The sequence below is a fragment of the Poecilia latipinna genome, unplaced genomic scaffold (assembly GCF_001443285.1).
Source record: "Poecilia latipinna isolate Pla-1442-1.1 unplaced genomic scaffold, P_latipinna-1.0 Scaffold10, whole genome shotgun sequence".
Classification (NCBI taxonomy): Eukaryota; Metazoa; Chordata; class Actinopteri; order Cyprinodontiformes; family Poeciliidae; genus Poecilia; species Poecilia latipinna.
Window position 1 is genome coordinate 410,270 of NW_015112626.1, and position 15,166 is coordinate 425,435.

At 39.6% G+C, this 15,166-nt stretch overlaps 1 protein-coding gene across 3 annotated transcripts; it reads right to left on the reverse strand.

Annotated features, from left to right (window-relative positions):
* Positions 1-746: 746 nt before the first annotated feature.
* LOC106945605 (high affinity cationic amino acid transporter 1-like) lies at positions 747-14,468 on the reverse strand. Of its 3 annotated transcripts, none has more exons than XM_015029427.1 (12): positions 14,343-14,468; positions 7,760-8,160; positions 7,517-7,672; positions 6,677-6,848; positions 6,462-6,589; positions 6,157-6,379; positions 4,640-4,776; positions 4,285-4,387; positions 3,684-3,880; positions 3,439-3,590; positions 2,223-2,331; positions 747-2,134 (listed from the first exon to the last, which is right to left on the reverse strand). In XM_015029427.1, exons 2-12 carry the CDS (start codon positions 8,127-8,129, stop codon positions 1,992-1,994), a joined length of 1,890 nt encoding a protein of 629 aa, XP_014884913.1. In that variant the 5' UTR covers positions 8,130-8,160; positions 14,343-14,468; the 3' UTR covers positions 747-1,991. The 3 variants fall into 3 exon arrangements, with proteins under 3 accessions (XP_014884913.1, XP_014884900.1, XP_014884907.1); XM_015029414.1 differs by lacking the exon at positions 4,640-4,776 and adding an exon at positions 4,993-5,132 and having other exon boundaries at positions 14,343-14,466; XM_015029421.1 differs by lacking the exons at positions 4,640-4,776; positions 14,343-14,468 and adding exons at positions 4,993-5,132; positions 9,698-9,716.
* Between the last annotated feature and the right edge of the window lie 698 nt (positions 14,469-15,166).

The window sequence follows — 15,166 nt, forward strand, 5'->3', positions numbered from 1 at the left end:
CTGGCATGGAACCATAGAAATTTACCAGAACTGAATTCAAGTCCGGCAGACAAGTTAACGGAAGAGAAGTAGAACCCTATATTAATGCAAGTCATATTCAAGTTTATAGGTAAATCCATGGTAGAAATTTAAAATGGAAATTTTCTAATGCACACATTTCACCTAGTTGCCACTTTGACATGTAACATTCACGTTTGAGCTGCCTGGTGGATCTTCACACAGTCACAGTAGCTTTCATTGTCATCATCAGTGAATTGTATAACACATAGCATAGTCCTGGTTGGGGTACGTCCTAATTAGGGATGTCCTAGTACAATCCCAAGCATCTGAAGAGGGTCCAGAGCAAGACATTTTATACATGATCGGTGAAGGCATCTCTTGGTAAGCTTCACTCTTTAGCCAACCTCCCAGCAAACTGAGTTTTTTAAAAGCAGAGGAGATGAAGTTGCAAAATTGTTCCAGATTATTTTGCTGATCTAACAATCTGAATATTCACAAACAATAAAAGGTCAGCATGAAAGACAAGAGACTCTTTTGGCTCTTGTAGCTTTGAGTCTGTCTTTATCTTATCACCAGTTCTATATGCTGTACAACAGACAGCTGTTGATGGGGGGAGACAAGAATGCAGTTGAAACACAGATCATTCAATTTTATGATAATCAAAGCAGAGTACTAAGTTTATAAAACAGGAGAATAAACCTTCGAATGCAAGATTCTTCTAAATCAGATATTTTCCCAAATTATCAACAAGTCACATCAAAACTCAATCAACATGCTGGCATGTTTCACACAAAAGCACAGTTAACAGGAGAAATATGCAAGTTTACCAAAGATTGTGACTGTAAGACGCATCTTTAGACATGTAAGAGTGACCTGCAAAATACTTGAAAGGTCAAGATAGTTGCTGCTCTTGTGAAGAAATGGTAATACGACGTCTGGAATACCAGACGTCTGGTGAGTGACTTGAATGCAACACAGTCACAGTGGTAATGTTAACCACGCATTACTGATGAAACATAAGGAACAACTTTAAAGCTACTGAATTTTGAAGCATACGTTCAGCATCGGTTTCTGGGCAAATGGCTCGAATGGCTCGGACCTGCACTTGGGACGAAAATTCTTTAAAAAGACACCTGTTGCAGCTGCCACAGTGAGTTTGAGAACAGCAAATTAAGCTAGTTTTGGCCACTCAAACAAAACTTAACCACAATATTAAAACTGTTCTTCCTGTTTAAATGCATATGCACAAAAAATGTAAAAATGGTCCAAAAATAAAATTCTCCATATTCCTTAAAACCGGATTTTCATACTCCAGAGGATACTTTATACACAGACAATTAACTGCATTTTCATCTCATAACAAGTATCAAATGTTTAAAGGATATCACCTTTGAAGTTGTGACATTTCTTTGGGAAAAAGGCACCATCTCAAGTATCTGACAAAAACTCCATATTAGCAGCTTTCAGATAAAACGTGCAATTTCCACTCATAAAAACAACACTCATCTTTATACCCAACAAACTTGTGTCATTGATCCGCTAATTTGCAATACATTGATGCATTGCTCTAATTTGCGATTAGAGCAATGCGTCAAATATTGCTCTAATCTGAGCAGCTCATTGAAGGCAGCATAATGCATAAAGCAACTATTTTTTCAGTAACATAAGTACATTTTTTTTCAATGCACCTAACACCTAACATATGGGTTAGGTGTTCCGGCAGGAAACTGAGTGGATAATTGTCAGCTCTATTATTAATCTCTGTAATTCACAGTAAACATCAGATATTAAAACATTAGGCTCTGAGTCTGTGAGCCACAGTTAATTCTGCACAACAAATATATCACTGAAAATGTGATTGTTGTTTTGGCATGTCGTCAATTTGGGAATAGCAAACTTTAGAAACAGACATTCAAAGATGCATGCATGCACGGATCTGCAGTGTTTTCTGTGCAGCCGTTTCAGAAAATGTGTAAGCGCTCATTTCCTCATCAGTCGTCACCGTCTCGAGTGCAGTTTGATGTGTTCAAGGCCTCCTTCTCTCTGGTCATTGGCTCTCCTTTTATTGAGCAGGCATCAGACCTGGTTGCCTCTGCGCTGTTCCAAAAGCCATAGACGAAGTAGATAAAGATACCTGCAGTAGTGGAGGAATATCAGGTCAGAGAGGTCAGACTATATTTAGAAAAGCTGGCAGAAAATGTTCCACTCTTGAGACACAGTACCTATCAGCATCCAAATGCTAAAGCGCACCCAGGTTCCTTTATTGAGCTGCATCATCAGGTAGACATTGACAAACATGCTGATGATGGGAACGAAGGGCACCAAGGGAACCTGTGGAGAGAGAATCCATTTCAAAAGGCTTAAAAAACTCCTTCACAAAAACATAGTTCTGAAATCTATCGAGATAAGTGGAATGAATGACTTCATGTATCTAGAAGGAAATTCAGCAAAAGAAGTGAGAAGAGTAAAAAGAAAAAAATGTCACTGTTAGATTTCTATATGTCATCACTGGTTAATTAAAGCATAAATAAAATATTTAAGAAAAACCTTAGTCTGACTGATTTAGTTTGGTCAAAAACTGCCATTTAGTTGGGTTCACGCTCATCACTGAAAGGGAGTTTATACAAAAAAATCTCCCTGTAGTGGTTCTAGTGGGTATTACAGCTCCAGGGTTAAAGCTCAATAAATATTTGACATTTGCCAAAGTTTTCTAAACAAGCAGATGTTCTGTGCTCTTCAAAGCAGCTGCCCACCTCAAAATATCAGTGATAAGAGATGAAAAGCAAGAAAGGCCGTCAGAGGGAAGCAGACCACTTTCAGAGAGCCATTTTCTCAGTTGATATGAAGTAATACATGTTGACAGTCGAGCTAAAGATTGGAAGACTAATCAAGACCTGGATCTGATCACCAAGACAGGCGCCAGGCCAAAAACTTTGTGCACGAGCTGCAACCACACCTGTACAAATATGACCTTCACTATAATCCTATGCTCTAATCCATACAACTGAATGCAATGTGAGTAGTTTACAAATCAATACCCTGAACTGAAAAGAACTCATTTTGTTTGCCAAGTCTCCAAAAGAAATTGTAGCAAACAATAATTGAGACTTCTTATAGGTTTATTTCAAACCTGACGTTGCTCTTGCTACTCCATTATCACAAATTTGGGGAATGTGTGAGAAATAGTGGTACTATCAGCATGAACCCTGGATGGCTTACTAATTGGATTGCTTATGAAAACAGTTGAGAGCACTGAGTTCGAAATCCATGTTTACCTCTGCTTCACTTCAATAACATACTGCTGTGGTGCTGTTTTGCGTTGGTCTACCGCATAAAATGTCCCAAAAAAATACACAGATGTTTGTGGTGGTAACATCCCAGATAGTGAAAAAGTTAAAAGGAACAAAAAAATTAGCAAAAGGTTTAAAGTTCACTCACCTTAAAGGCCAGCTTGGCTTTGCTCTGAGGCTGCCTGTATATAACAAAGGTGAGAAGGACACAAACCGCCATGCTAACACTCATCAGAGCCACAGCCCAGGGGGCCAGAGTTTGTTGAGCAGCAACAGCACTGAAAACACACACCATAACACCTGGTGGAGAGAAAAAAAAAAAAAAGGAGACCTCGTCACGCTCCGGGCCAGTTCAACATGAAATGTTCACTTTCATCCTCGTGCGAGGCTCACCGATTATGCTGGTGCAGATTTTGACGGTACGACCAGACAGAGGAGAGGGTTCGGGGTTGGAGGGGGACAGGAGATTCTTGATGCTGATCGTATCTTCTGGTTGAGGAAAGACATCAGAGTTCCCTTCGCTGCAAGACTCCGGCTCCTCCTGGGTGTTGGCCATCTCATAGGCCGTACTCGGCTGCTCAGGCTGGTACCTTCGCGTGACAGGCGAACAGAGAGCAGACAAGTCACTAAGGATGGGGAGGTGGGGCTTAAAGATGAGGTGAAATCACTTAATAATAAACAAATGTTATATCTCTTAAAAGCAAGAACTGGGTGCACAAATACAAAATCTAGCTCATTGTAGATTGTGTTATAATCTAGTAGGTTTAAAATTATAAATACATGCTGAGATGGAGGGAGCAGGTCAGAGAACTAGGAGAAAATCAAGAAGTAGGAGAAAATACTTAAACCATCTAGCTTTAAGTATGTGCTAAAGTTTGAGAATTTAGAGGTAATCCTTGAAATAAATGAATCTAAGAATTCATTTATTCTCATGTCAGATCTAAACTTTTAAGTATTGCATATTTCTTGGTTATTTGGTGAGAAAAACAATTACCTGAGTACCAACACACAGGCAGCAACCAGAGTATAGGCCAGTAAAGTGCCAATAGACATGAGATCCACCAGGTCCTTTAGCTCAAACAGGAAAGCCATCACAGCTGCGGGGCACAGAGGAGAAAATACACATCAGCAGAGTGACTTCAACAAGAATACACAGCAGAATTAGATTCAATATTAATGACACAGTATTTTAATTAAAATAAAGTCTAAAAAAAATAAAGGAGGAAACTGCCAATCTATTACTGTAAAGATCAAAAATATTTACAACTATGTGTGATTCGTTTTTTCCCCCCTTCCTCCTCCTTCCACATGGGGGCACTGTTGACTTTGTCTTTTTCTCAGCCACCTACCAGACATCAGCCCTGCCACCAAGGTGGAGACGATGGGCGTCTTCCTCTCGCTGACACGAGCCAGAAACGAGAAAATCACCCCGTCACGAGCCATAGCAAAGATAATGCGTGGCAGCGGAAACATGGAGCCAAGGAGGCTATGTCATGGATGAAGGGAGGAGGAGGAGGAGACTTTAGAACGTAGCTGTGGTTCCACACGAGCCCTCAAACATTGTCAGCCCAACGGAACAGCTGCTGCGTCAGCTAAAGTTTGCCGCCTTTGTGCTGCGTTTGCATGTTAGGTGTTGAGGGGCCTGCTTCGCCACGCCTCGCGCAGCATTCTGCCAGTTAGCGAGTTTAGGGTGTGAGCTCACCTGCGACCATGCCGGAGGTTACTGTAGCTGTTAGCGGGGTTTTGGTTCGCGTGCTGATTTTAGCCAAGCATTTGAAGAGCAGGCCATCCTCCGCCATGGCCCAGATCACTCTTGGCATTGGGAACATGGAGCCCAGCAAGCTGGTTGGTGCAGGGAGGGAGAAAAGAGCATGCAATGTCAAGGAAAACACACACACACACACACACACACAGCTCAGATATCTATATGTATATTAGGTGTTTATGTCACAACGGAATAATTTTATTAACATTTTACTGTATGCTTATCTGTGACTTAAAGAGCTATCAAAAATTGATTGTTGTATCTTTATGGTTGACTAAATTTTTTGTTAGTTTTCTGCCAGTATATCCTGTAAATGTAAAATATGCACCACTGGAACTTTTGCAAAATTCCCGAGTGTGGTGTAAATTTGGATCTACCCAACTATGGTCTATGCAGTTACTTTAATAAGAGCAAAACATGCATTTCAGTTATTTTTTATGGTTCCTGAGCAACTCCAGTTGTTTTTGAAGTATTTCATATTCTCCCTACGCCTCCGTGCAGGGCTTTCTGCGTCTCCACATGGGGTACTGCTATTCTTCAATAAATGTGGAAACTAATTGTTTAAAGCTAGACATTAATATTCAATCGAGAGATTTAAGAGGTAACATAAAACTCAGAAACAATCAGAAAAGGACAGAAAGAAAGGAGAGAAAGAAACAAGAAAGGATCCAAAAAGCAAAGAAAGAAAGAAAACAGAAGGAAACAAAGGTTCATACCATTTTCTTTTTCTATATTTATCCACACACTGAAAATAGTTGAATTCCATATTTTTCCAGAAATTAAGCACCCTAAATACTAAAGGATCATCATTTAATTTCAGAATCTAAATGATTTTACATTCGCATTTATATATTGTACCAAAAGCAGACAAAATGTTTCTAAGAATCTTTCCAATGTGTCACCTGCCTCATACACCCCAGTCTTTCCGACCTACTGTTCTTTAACTGCAGCTCGTCGGCTACCAGCGAGTAAAGCGTTATGTAAAAGAATTCACTACTCAGGGCAGCTGAAATGAATTATTCATTTCCTAAAGATTCCTGCTGAACAATTACGCGCCCTCTGTGGCTTCTCATGCTGAGAGGCAGTAGGAGACCCACTTACCTGGTCGACAGAGCACATAAAGAGCCAATGGCTACTGCATAAGTGGCTCCCTCCCAGCCTACATACTTAAAGGCCACTGGAAGAGGGCTGTCTTTGTCCAGCATGTAGTACGGCATCATAACAGTGAGAGCCGCCGAAACGCCGAAGTAAGCCACAAAACAGATGAGGAGAGAGGCCACGATGCCGATGGGAATGGCCTTCTGGGGGTTCTTCACTTCCTCTCCTGAGGGGGAAACAAACAAAAAACGATATGTCAGGTAACAGAGTTTTGTGTGTACTACCCGTGTTAATGCATTTGCCGTCACCTGTAGTGGCAATGCAGTCAAACCCCACAAAGGCATAAAAACAGGTGGCAGCACCAGAGAGGATCCCTGACCACCCGAACGGCATGAAGCCGCCTGCACCAAGAGTTTCAGGGTGGGGAAGTGAGGTACTGGAAGTAAGAAAAGAAAGCACTTATTTACTTTATGAAGATAATTAGCGATGGTAATCATAACACACTGATCTTCAGTGAACCTACTTATGGGTGGCGTTTCCAGTGGCGTTGAGGATCTCTTCAGGGTTCAGATTCCAGTTTTTTAGGTCTCCTTTAACCAGTCCAGAGACGATCACAAACAGCAGGACAAGCACATTGACGCAAGTGAATACTTTATTCACCATGGCCGATTCTTTGACTCCAAAAGCAAGCAACGCTGTGAAAAGTTGAAAAGGAAAAAAAAAAATATGATAGGATATATGACAGAAACAGTGGGGGTGGAGGGAAGAAACTATTTTTTAAGAACATTGTTTACGTAAAAAAATAAAAAAGATAGGAAGGAAAGAAACAAGAAAAAGAAGGGGTGATGGATGGATGCGAAACTGAAACAATCAGATTAATCGTGACTAATCATTTCATGGAATAATCGTCAACTAATTTAGTAAATGATTAACTGTCAGCTGGAGTATACAGACTCAAAAAAAGCAATTTGCTGAAAGAATAACACACCCAGAGCAGTAATTATGCTAAAGCTGTAAGAAGTTGAAAGAGAAATCTGCAGAATGCAACAATTTTTTATGCAATTAATCGTCAGAATAAAAATAATCGATTCGTAAAATATTTTTAGGTTGTAGCCCTAGATGGATGGATAATTAAAGGAGGGATGGACAAATGGAAGGAGGGAGTGATGTATAAATGGATGGATGGGCACAACCTTTAGACGGTAGAACATATATATAAAAATAAAAAATATAGAAATACAATTGATGTTCTAGACTAAGTTGTCTTTCTTATTCTGATCCATGAATGAAAAATCAAATTCCTTATTTTTCTAAATGAATCCACTCTGTACTGGAGTCATGGAAAGACATTATTGTGTCTAACCTGTCAGACAGAGTATGATGAAGACAGCAAATATGTCCGGATACTCTGCCAGCCACTGTACATTAATTTTCATGTATTGTTTGCAAAATTGCTCAATGTGCTTTCCGGTGAGCTCATCGAAGGTGGCGCTCCAAGCCCTCGCCACACTTGAAGTTCCTGCACAGAGAAATCTTCAGGTAATTCACAAATCACAGAGATTAGCAGCCAGGTCTTTACCTTTCCTGTTTTTTTAAGTGATCTCACCAATGACATAGGAGAGAATGAGGTTCCAGCCCGTAATATAAGCCCCTAGTTCTCCCACCGTCACATAGCAGTAGAGGTAAGCTGAGCCGGTTTTCGGGACACGGGCTCCAAACTCGGCGTAGCACAGACCAGCTAGCACGGAAGCTAGCGCAGCTATGAGAAATGAGAGGACGATGCCAGGTCCAGAGGTTTCACGAGCTACGGCACCAGCGAGCACATAAACACCGGCACCCAATGTGCTCCCAACGCCCAGGGCCACCAGGTCAAAGGTCCTGAGGCATCGGGCCAGCCGGGTTTCGTCTAAGCTGCAGTCCACAACCTTCACCCTCAGGAGCTGCTTCCCAATGCCTTGTAATTTAGCCAGAATCATCTCTGTTAGTGCCAAAGGGACACAAACATACCTGTGGACAGAACAAGACAGGAATGATGATGGGATTATGACACATCTGTAAACACAAGGTGTTCAGTTAAGCCTTTCACAATATCAAATTTTGCTAGATGATCAATTGTCGCAGAAATTATTGCGAGAAATGTTGTTTTCAGACCATTTTCAAGTGACATATTGGTAACGGCGTAATAATGCAAGTTTGCCCTTTCAAAGACCAATAACTTTGACTTTGTAAAGAACACTTCACAATGGAACTAAATATATTTTAAATATCCAAAATAAAACACGCCACCACAAACCACAAATAAAATGAAAAACAAAAAACAAAACAAAACAAAACAAAAAAAACACACAAATAACTGAAACCATAAATTATGAAGTCCATAAACAAATTTGCTCTTCAAAAAATACCATTAGAATTTATCGAGCTCATTTTAATTTACTATGCGATTGATTATTACAATAGGCTTATATTCAATGCTTATGACTTACAAAAAAGTATTCAAACCTCATAAGCATTCCATTTTCATTGGAACTTTTTATGACAGATCAAAACGTAGTGAATGGCTGTCCAGTGAACGGAAAGTTATTGAAGTTTTTTGACCAAAAAATGCTTGAAAGTATAGCATGTAGTTGTATTTATTTGTATTTGCCACTAAAAACGTGGAACATAGCAAGCATGTGGAAGGAGACACTCTGATCTGGTCCAAAACAATAGTTCTTATTGTCACTTATGTTGTTTTCAAAGTGGTAACAAAAAGTACCGTGATAAATCTTTAAGTACATATCGGACTCTTTAAGCCCATCCCTGCTGAAAATGCATGAATTTTCAATTACAGAAAATTGTGGGAGTGCTCATAGTGAATGTGTGTGCCACTTTTCAGAATCTTATTTGTAAAACAAACATTTAAACCCTTTATCGTTTCTCTTCCACTCCCCAGTAGTGCACTCATTTGTGCTGATCCTTTATATAAATTCCTGGTGAAACGCATTGAAGTTTGTGGTTGTGACACGACACAACAAAATGTGGAAAGAGTGCAAAGATTTCACAAGGCACTGCGTCCATGCTCAGTGCAGAAAAGCATGACCTTAAGATCACATCGTTTTACCGTCTGTGGGCGTTCCAGGAAAGAGGCTCATCAGTTTATGGTGATCATTTACAACATCCAATCAGGCTTCATGCAACAGATGCAGCATTTAATCTGAAAATGTCTAGGGAAGTTTTTTGGTTATTGAACACACCTCATTCAAAAACCAGACCTCATTCAAACCACCCAAAATATGGGTGAACTAACTCCGTTCCTCCAGAAAGCTAAATTTGCTTATTTCAAATTTGTTCGAGCCCACAGCTTTATTGTAGTTTTCTTGTAAAATATCAATTATTAAGGGAGCTAACATGCACAATATTCTGCTACTGAAAAGAACTAAAATGGAAGGGGACAATGTCTGATCAACAGAAACTGCTAAACAATTGTGACACTGCAGTCATCGCTTCAAGCTTCCGCAAAAACAATACATCTGCAATTGAAATGATAAAGAAGAGTACTCACTTCTGTTTTACAACAAGTTCAACACAGGTTCCTGACTATCACTGATGCCTATGAGCTCACAATGCTCCCAAGCTTGATTGTCCAGATGGCACATCGCCTTACCACCAGCTTTAGATGACATATTTACACTCAAGGGCTTGACATGTGACACAGATGCCAATTTGTGTACAAACCATTCAGGTATTTGGTGTACAAATAGAACAGTGATATATCACATGGCCTCAGAGGCAGCTGTTTTGACACCAATAAACCCCCCTTCCTCTTCTGAGTCCATTTAAAGTTCAAATGTAGATAGAGACAACCTAATAGGACTGTTTGTTTTTGTTATAGCAGCAACATCTAGAAACTTTCATCAAACAAATCCTGGGGGGATTTTAAATGCTGTTAATGTGGTCTAAAAGAGGTATTGGCAAAACATACCTTAACATTTTTATGTTGTTTTTTTTTTTTTTCTTCTTGAAAGGATATTGTTCGATTGAGAAGGTTTAGAACAAAGCAGAGAGAATAACATGCCTGTATACAAGAAACGCACAATATATCGGCACCAACATCAGTATCGGCAAGTACTAGTGATTTTTAATATACGAATATCTGCCTGATAAATAAGATGGATATTAACAACCGAAGTTTATTTCCATCGTTTTTGGAGGGGGCAAAAAGTTGGTTGTGGTATTTGTTTGCTCAAGTGACAGTCAGAGTAATGCAGTGCAGGACTGTGGAAATTTAACTGAAGCAGAAAAGCAGTAACATGGTTGTTTTTTAAGGTTTTTAAAGGGTAATGAAATGGTCATTGGCCATAGCAGCAATATTAACTTAGGATATCAATATTGTTCCAAAGTTTTATATCTGTTTATCTCTCTTATACAACATTTATAGACTGGGATTTGACTAAATATAGGCCGGTCTGAAATGCTCTTAGTATGATAAGCTTCAGTAAAGATACTGTGGTAACTTTACCATAGTATTTTTGCCTAAATATATGCAATTTACAATTTTTCAGGATGAAATTGTAATATTTGCAATAAAAAAAATAGTGGTGTTATATTGTTGCCTTAATATTTCAAGCAGTGAACAAACCTCAGACAAAGCCAAACAATTTTAAGGTGCATGCCCCGGTCGTAGTAAACTGTTATACTGACCCATATGCAGTTGCCAAAACAAACTGAACCAAATAACGAAATATAGACACTAGGAAAAAAAATCAAATGGAAAAAAGAAATCTGAAAACTATAAGTATTTCCTTCTCCTGGAGCTAAAATTGGCTAGCAGGAATGCTTCCTTATATGCTGCTGGTGATTGAGCTCATTAGCCACATCTCTGTCCAGGAATAAAAAATAAAAAAAAGAGTGTTGCGATGAGTCAGTGGTTCCGAATTAACAACAGAGATACGCAGCAGAATGAACATGATGTGGCGTGTCTTAGCTGAGCTAAAAAAGGCGGGTGGGAAGGATGGGGCCCTGCCCTCATCTCAGCCAATCTCTGTGCTGATGACTCATATCGGCATGTGCATGAATTTGGGAAGGCATTTGGTCCCATGGTCTTTAATGTTTGCCTGCAGGCACAATACATTTACTCCTTCAAATGACTTTTATATCGACAGTCACAGTTAGGCCTCAAAGACAACTTCTAAAAGCAGATCAGCTAAGTAATGCATAAATTACAAAGTAATTACTCATTTGATTAGATTCTCCTCATGTAAACATTGGTTTCAGACAGAAGTTTTTGAATATAAAGTGGATGTGAGTGGACTGGAAGTGTACACACAGTGCCTGCTCACTGGTCCTCAGCTTGATGATGCAATGTTGACATACCATAACTACTTCAACATTTCTTCCAAAGGTTTCAAGCTAATTACCAACATGCTCACATCTTTACACTTTACAGTGCCTTGTATTTGTCTAGCACCTAGCGCCTAGTCTGTCAAGTTTTGCAACATTAAAACCACAAACTTCAAAGCAGTTTATTGGCACTTTATGAGACAGACCAACACAAGCTGATGCATAATGTGAAGTTGAAACGTTTTAATGCTTTCACAAACATAAATCTGAGAAGTGTGGCATGTACTCGTCTTTAGGCCCCTTTTTCTCTGATACACCATCTGTGAAAATGTGGCCACTGCAGTCATAGCTAAACACCCTCTTAGTTAATAAACATGGTCATAATCAGAGCCATATGCTTTCACGGTTAATATATGCACTATTGGAATTGTTTAAAGCATTCTTTCGAGTTTTTGGCAGGAATGTAACTCCATATCCCATGGTAACTAGAGGAGCTGAAAAGTTCCCAAGCTTTAATGAGAGAACATATTGACAGAAACAATCATCATCATGCATTAAGAGAGTGGCACAAATAAACTAATTGTTGGAAAAAAGCCAAAGTTAGGTTTTCACTACTGCACAAGCTATGTGGGGCACACAACATATATGGAACTCCACAACTGAAGGTTTGGGCTTTCAAGCAAGTATTATGCAAGACACTATGCTGAAAGACAGTGGGAGAAGCATTATCTTGTGAGGAATTAATGCTGATCAGAGTCTATGGGAAGGTGGAAGGAGTTGTCCTTCCATTTTCCAGAAATCCTGATAGAAAACGTCTTAAAGGCTGCAAAAGACTAGAGACTAGGATGAGGGTTTACATCCTTCCAGGTCAACAACCCTATAGCTAAATATCTACAAGTGAATGGCTTAGCTCAAAAGGATATTCATGAGTAAAGATTGCCAACTAGAACAATACAACTGAGAATCTATGACAAGACTCCATTGTCCATGCTTTCTATCCAGTATGACTGAACTTGAGCTAAATACGAATGGACAAGCATCTCGGTCTCTGGGTGCACAAGCACATGAAAACAATATGAAGACTTGTAGATACAACTACAGTCAAAGGTAGTTCCACACTATATTGACTCAATGGCAGCTGAATACAAATAGCAATATTTACATTTTTATTTCTAAAACAAAAATATTCAAAAGTACGCATCTTTTTTTTTCCTTTTCCAGTTTCCCCAGTTTTGGGTTGTGTTGCAGCATACATTTCCAACAGAATAAAAAGGTTAAAGGAGGCAAGACAAGCTACAGCACAAAATAACACACACACAAACTTTATCTCATATCTCCTCATGTATCCTTGATAAGTGCCTGACCTCTTGGTAATAACCGTGCCTGTAGCATTGCTCCAAAAATATATTAAAAAAGAACTATTAATTTTATGGTTCCTTGTCAGGTGGCAACACTGCTTATTAGGAGGATTAATTACTACCTTGAATGTATTTGCATTTATTTTATGAACCTTGCTAAGGCTAATTAACTGTTATGGCAAAAAACTATGAACTTTGAGTTATTTGTTCATTTCTTCGTTGTAGTAATTGGTGTTCTTTTTCAAACTCAAGTTGTAGAAGCAAATACACAATCATCATAGCAATAACTTTAAAAACAAATAATATGTCATTTCATTCCCTCTGAGTAAAAAGACATATTTCCAGCCAAGTATTAGAATAAGCATGGGTTCTGTTGGGAGGGAGAGGGACTGATGCGGATGCTGGATTTAAGAATTTGTTTACTCCAATAAATCTGTTTTTCTTTTACAAAGAGTCAGGATGCTATGATGATCTGAAGTCTGACTGTCATAGTTGACTTTGGTGCATTCAGTCTCTGGAAGGCCAACGGTAAAATAAATCAACAAATATTGTCTGCAGATAAAATACATGAAAATGATAGCCTAACGGATTCTGAAATAATTATTAATCCTTTATCATTATTACATTAAATGGAGGTCATGTTCCCATTCTAAACTACATTTTCTTTATGTGGACATCGTGCTATACCCAAACACACATCATAACCTAGTAAAAACCTTTGGCCATCCAGGCTTTTTGTTTGGTTATTTTAAGTTCATTAAATTCAGTCAGGGAAATGAAAATGCATTTCCAGACCAACAAGCCTGAACACAAATTAAAAAGAAAGTGCTTAATCTTTGTGTCTTTTAAATTCAGTTTTCACTAGTTAAATAAACAACGTCAGTGCTGATTTCAAAGATGACCAAGCATGGACGGAATGAAAGTGGCCCCCAAATAAAGTCTGCTTCAGTCTCAAATTGGGTCGTCTCTGAAAAATAATAAAGTTTCACAATGTAACGCAACTGGTTTAGAAAACAAAACGGGCTTATCTCAGTGACTTGGATTCCTTTTTGATTTACTGCAGATAAATTAAAACAGGTTCTAAACCTGCCCCAGAAAACAGGAAGGTTCATTCATACGTGTTTTGGGTTCACGCGAGTTCATCCGCCAGAACTACAGCTGTGAAGCGCGCTCCTATAAAAGGAAATGTTCCTCCGCCGGCAGTGCTCACACTTTTTAAAAGTGTAAACATCAACAAAACCTCTTTAAACTTGCCTCGATGCTTAGGTTTCTTGACAATTTACACCACACTCTGCAACTTCAAAGTCTGCTAATGTGGAGAGTGGAGCTTCTCTGAGATGCCCTGAAGTTTTATTGCATCAGCCGGATGATCCTTCCGTCCTTTCAGAGTCCATGTGCGCTGCTTCCTTATTAACAACTGCAGCGTGAGCGTGGCTCAGATGAAACCGCGCTGCTGCTGAGTTTTTCCTCCTCTTTCATTCGAAAACAGAATAATTAACAATCACTTACTTTCAAATCAGCAACAAACAGCTTTAGTTTTTTTTTCCCCCTTCAGGAAATTGACAGATGATTCCGTAGGAAGGGCACCCGCATGGAGGTGTTCAGTACTCTCTCTCACACACACAGACAAAAAAAGAGTCCACCCACCCAGCTGTCGGTGGCGCCTGTGGCTCCACCCGATGCTGTGCGCTGCAGGTGATTCGCACAGCCGCGAGATGGCGCGGTTCACAAGTTAATGCTCCTCCAGGTCGTCCTTAGCGGATCTCTCTCTGAGGTACCTAGGATGGAGATCAGAGCACAGCGTGCCCTCCGGCCATGTCTCACTTTTAAAATTGCCCCTATAGCCCATCAGTATGCATGCCTTCACATCTTTCCCTGCTGTTCTTTTCAACGCTGGATGATTATGAATTTCTTGTGAAGTTGTAAAAGACTCTGTGGGGGGAAATAAAGCTGCTACGCTCCATTCTCCCAGTTGTCCTGCTGTGGCTGAGTGGTGGTGATCCTCTTATCCCAGCCTGGATCTTCATAGATAACACAAATCTACATCAGGATTTGGGTTTATCTGCACAACTTTTCCAGCATTTAATGCAAAAGTCACTGTTACAATCAGAGGTCAATTTATTAGGTACACCTTACCAGTAATGGGTTGGACTTCAGCTTGCCTTCATCACCGCCTAATTTCCTCATGAAGTACATTCCTCAAGGTGTCAGAAACATTGCTCAGAGATTTTGGTCAGTGTTGACATGACACCGACGCACAGTCACTGCATATTTCTGTGGCGATCCGTGATAAGGATTTTTGTTCCACAACTTTACAAAAGTTCTCTGTTGGG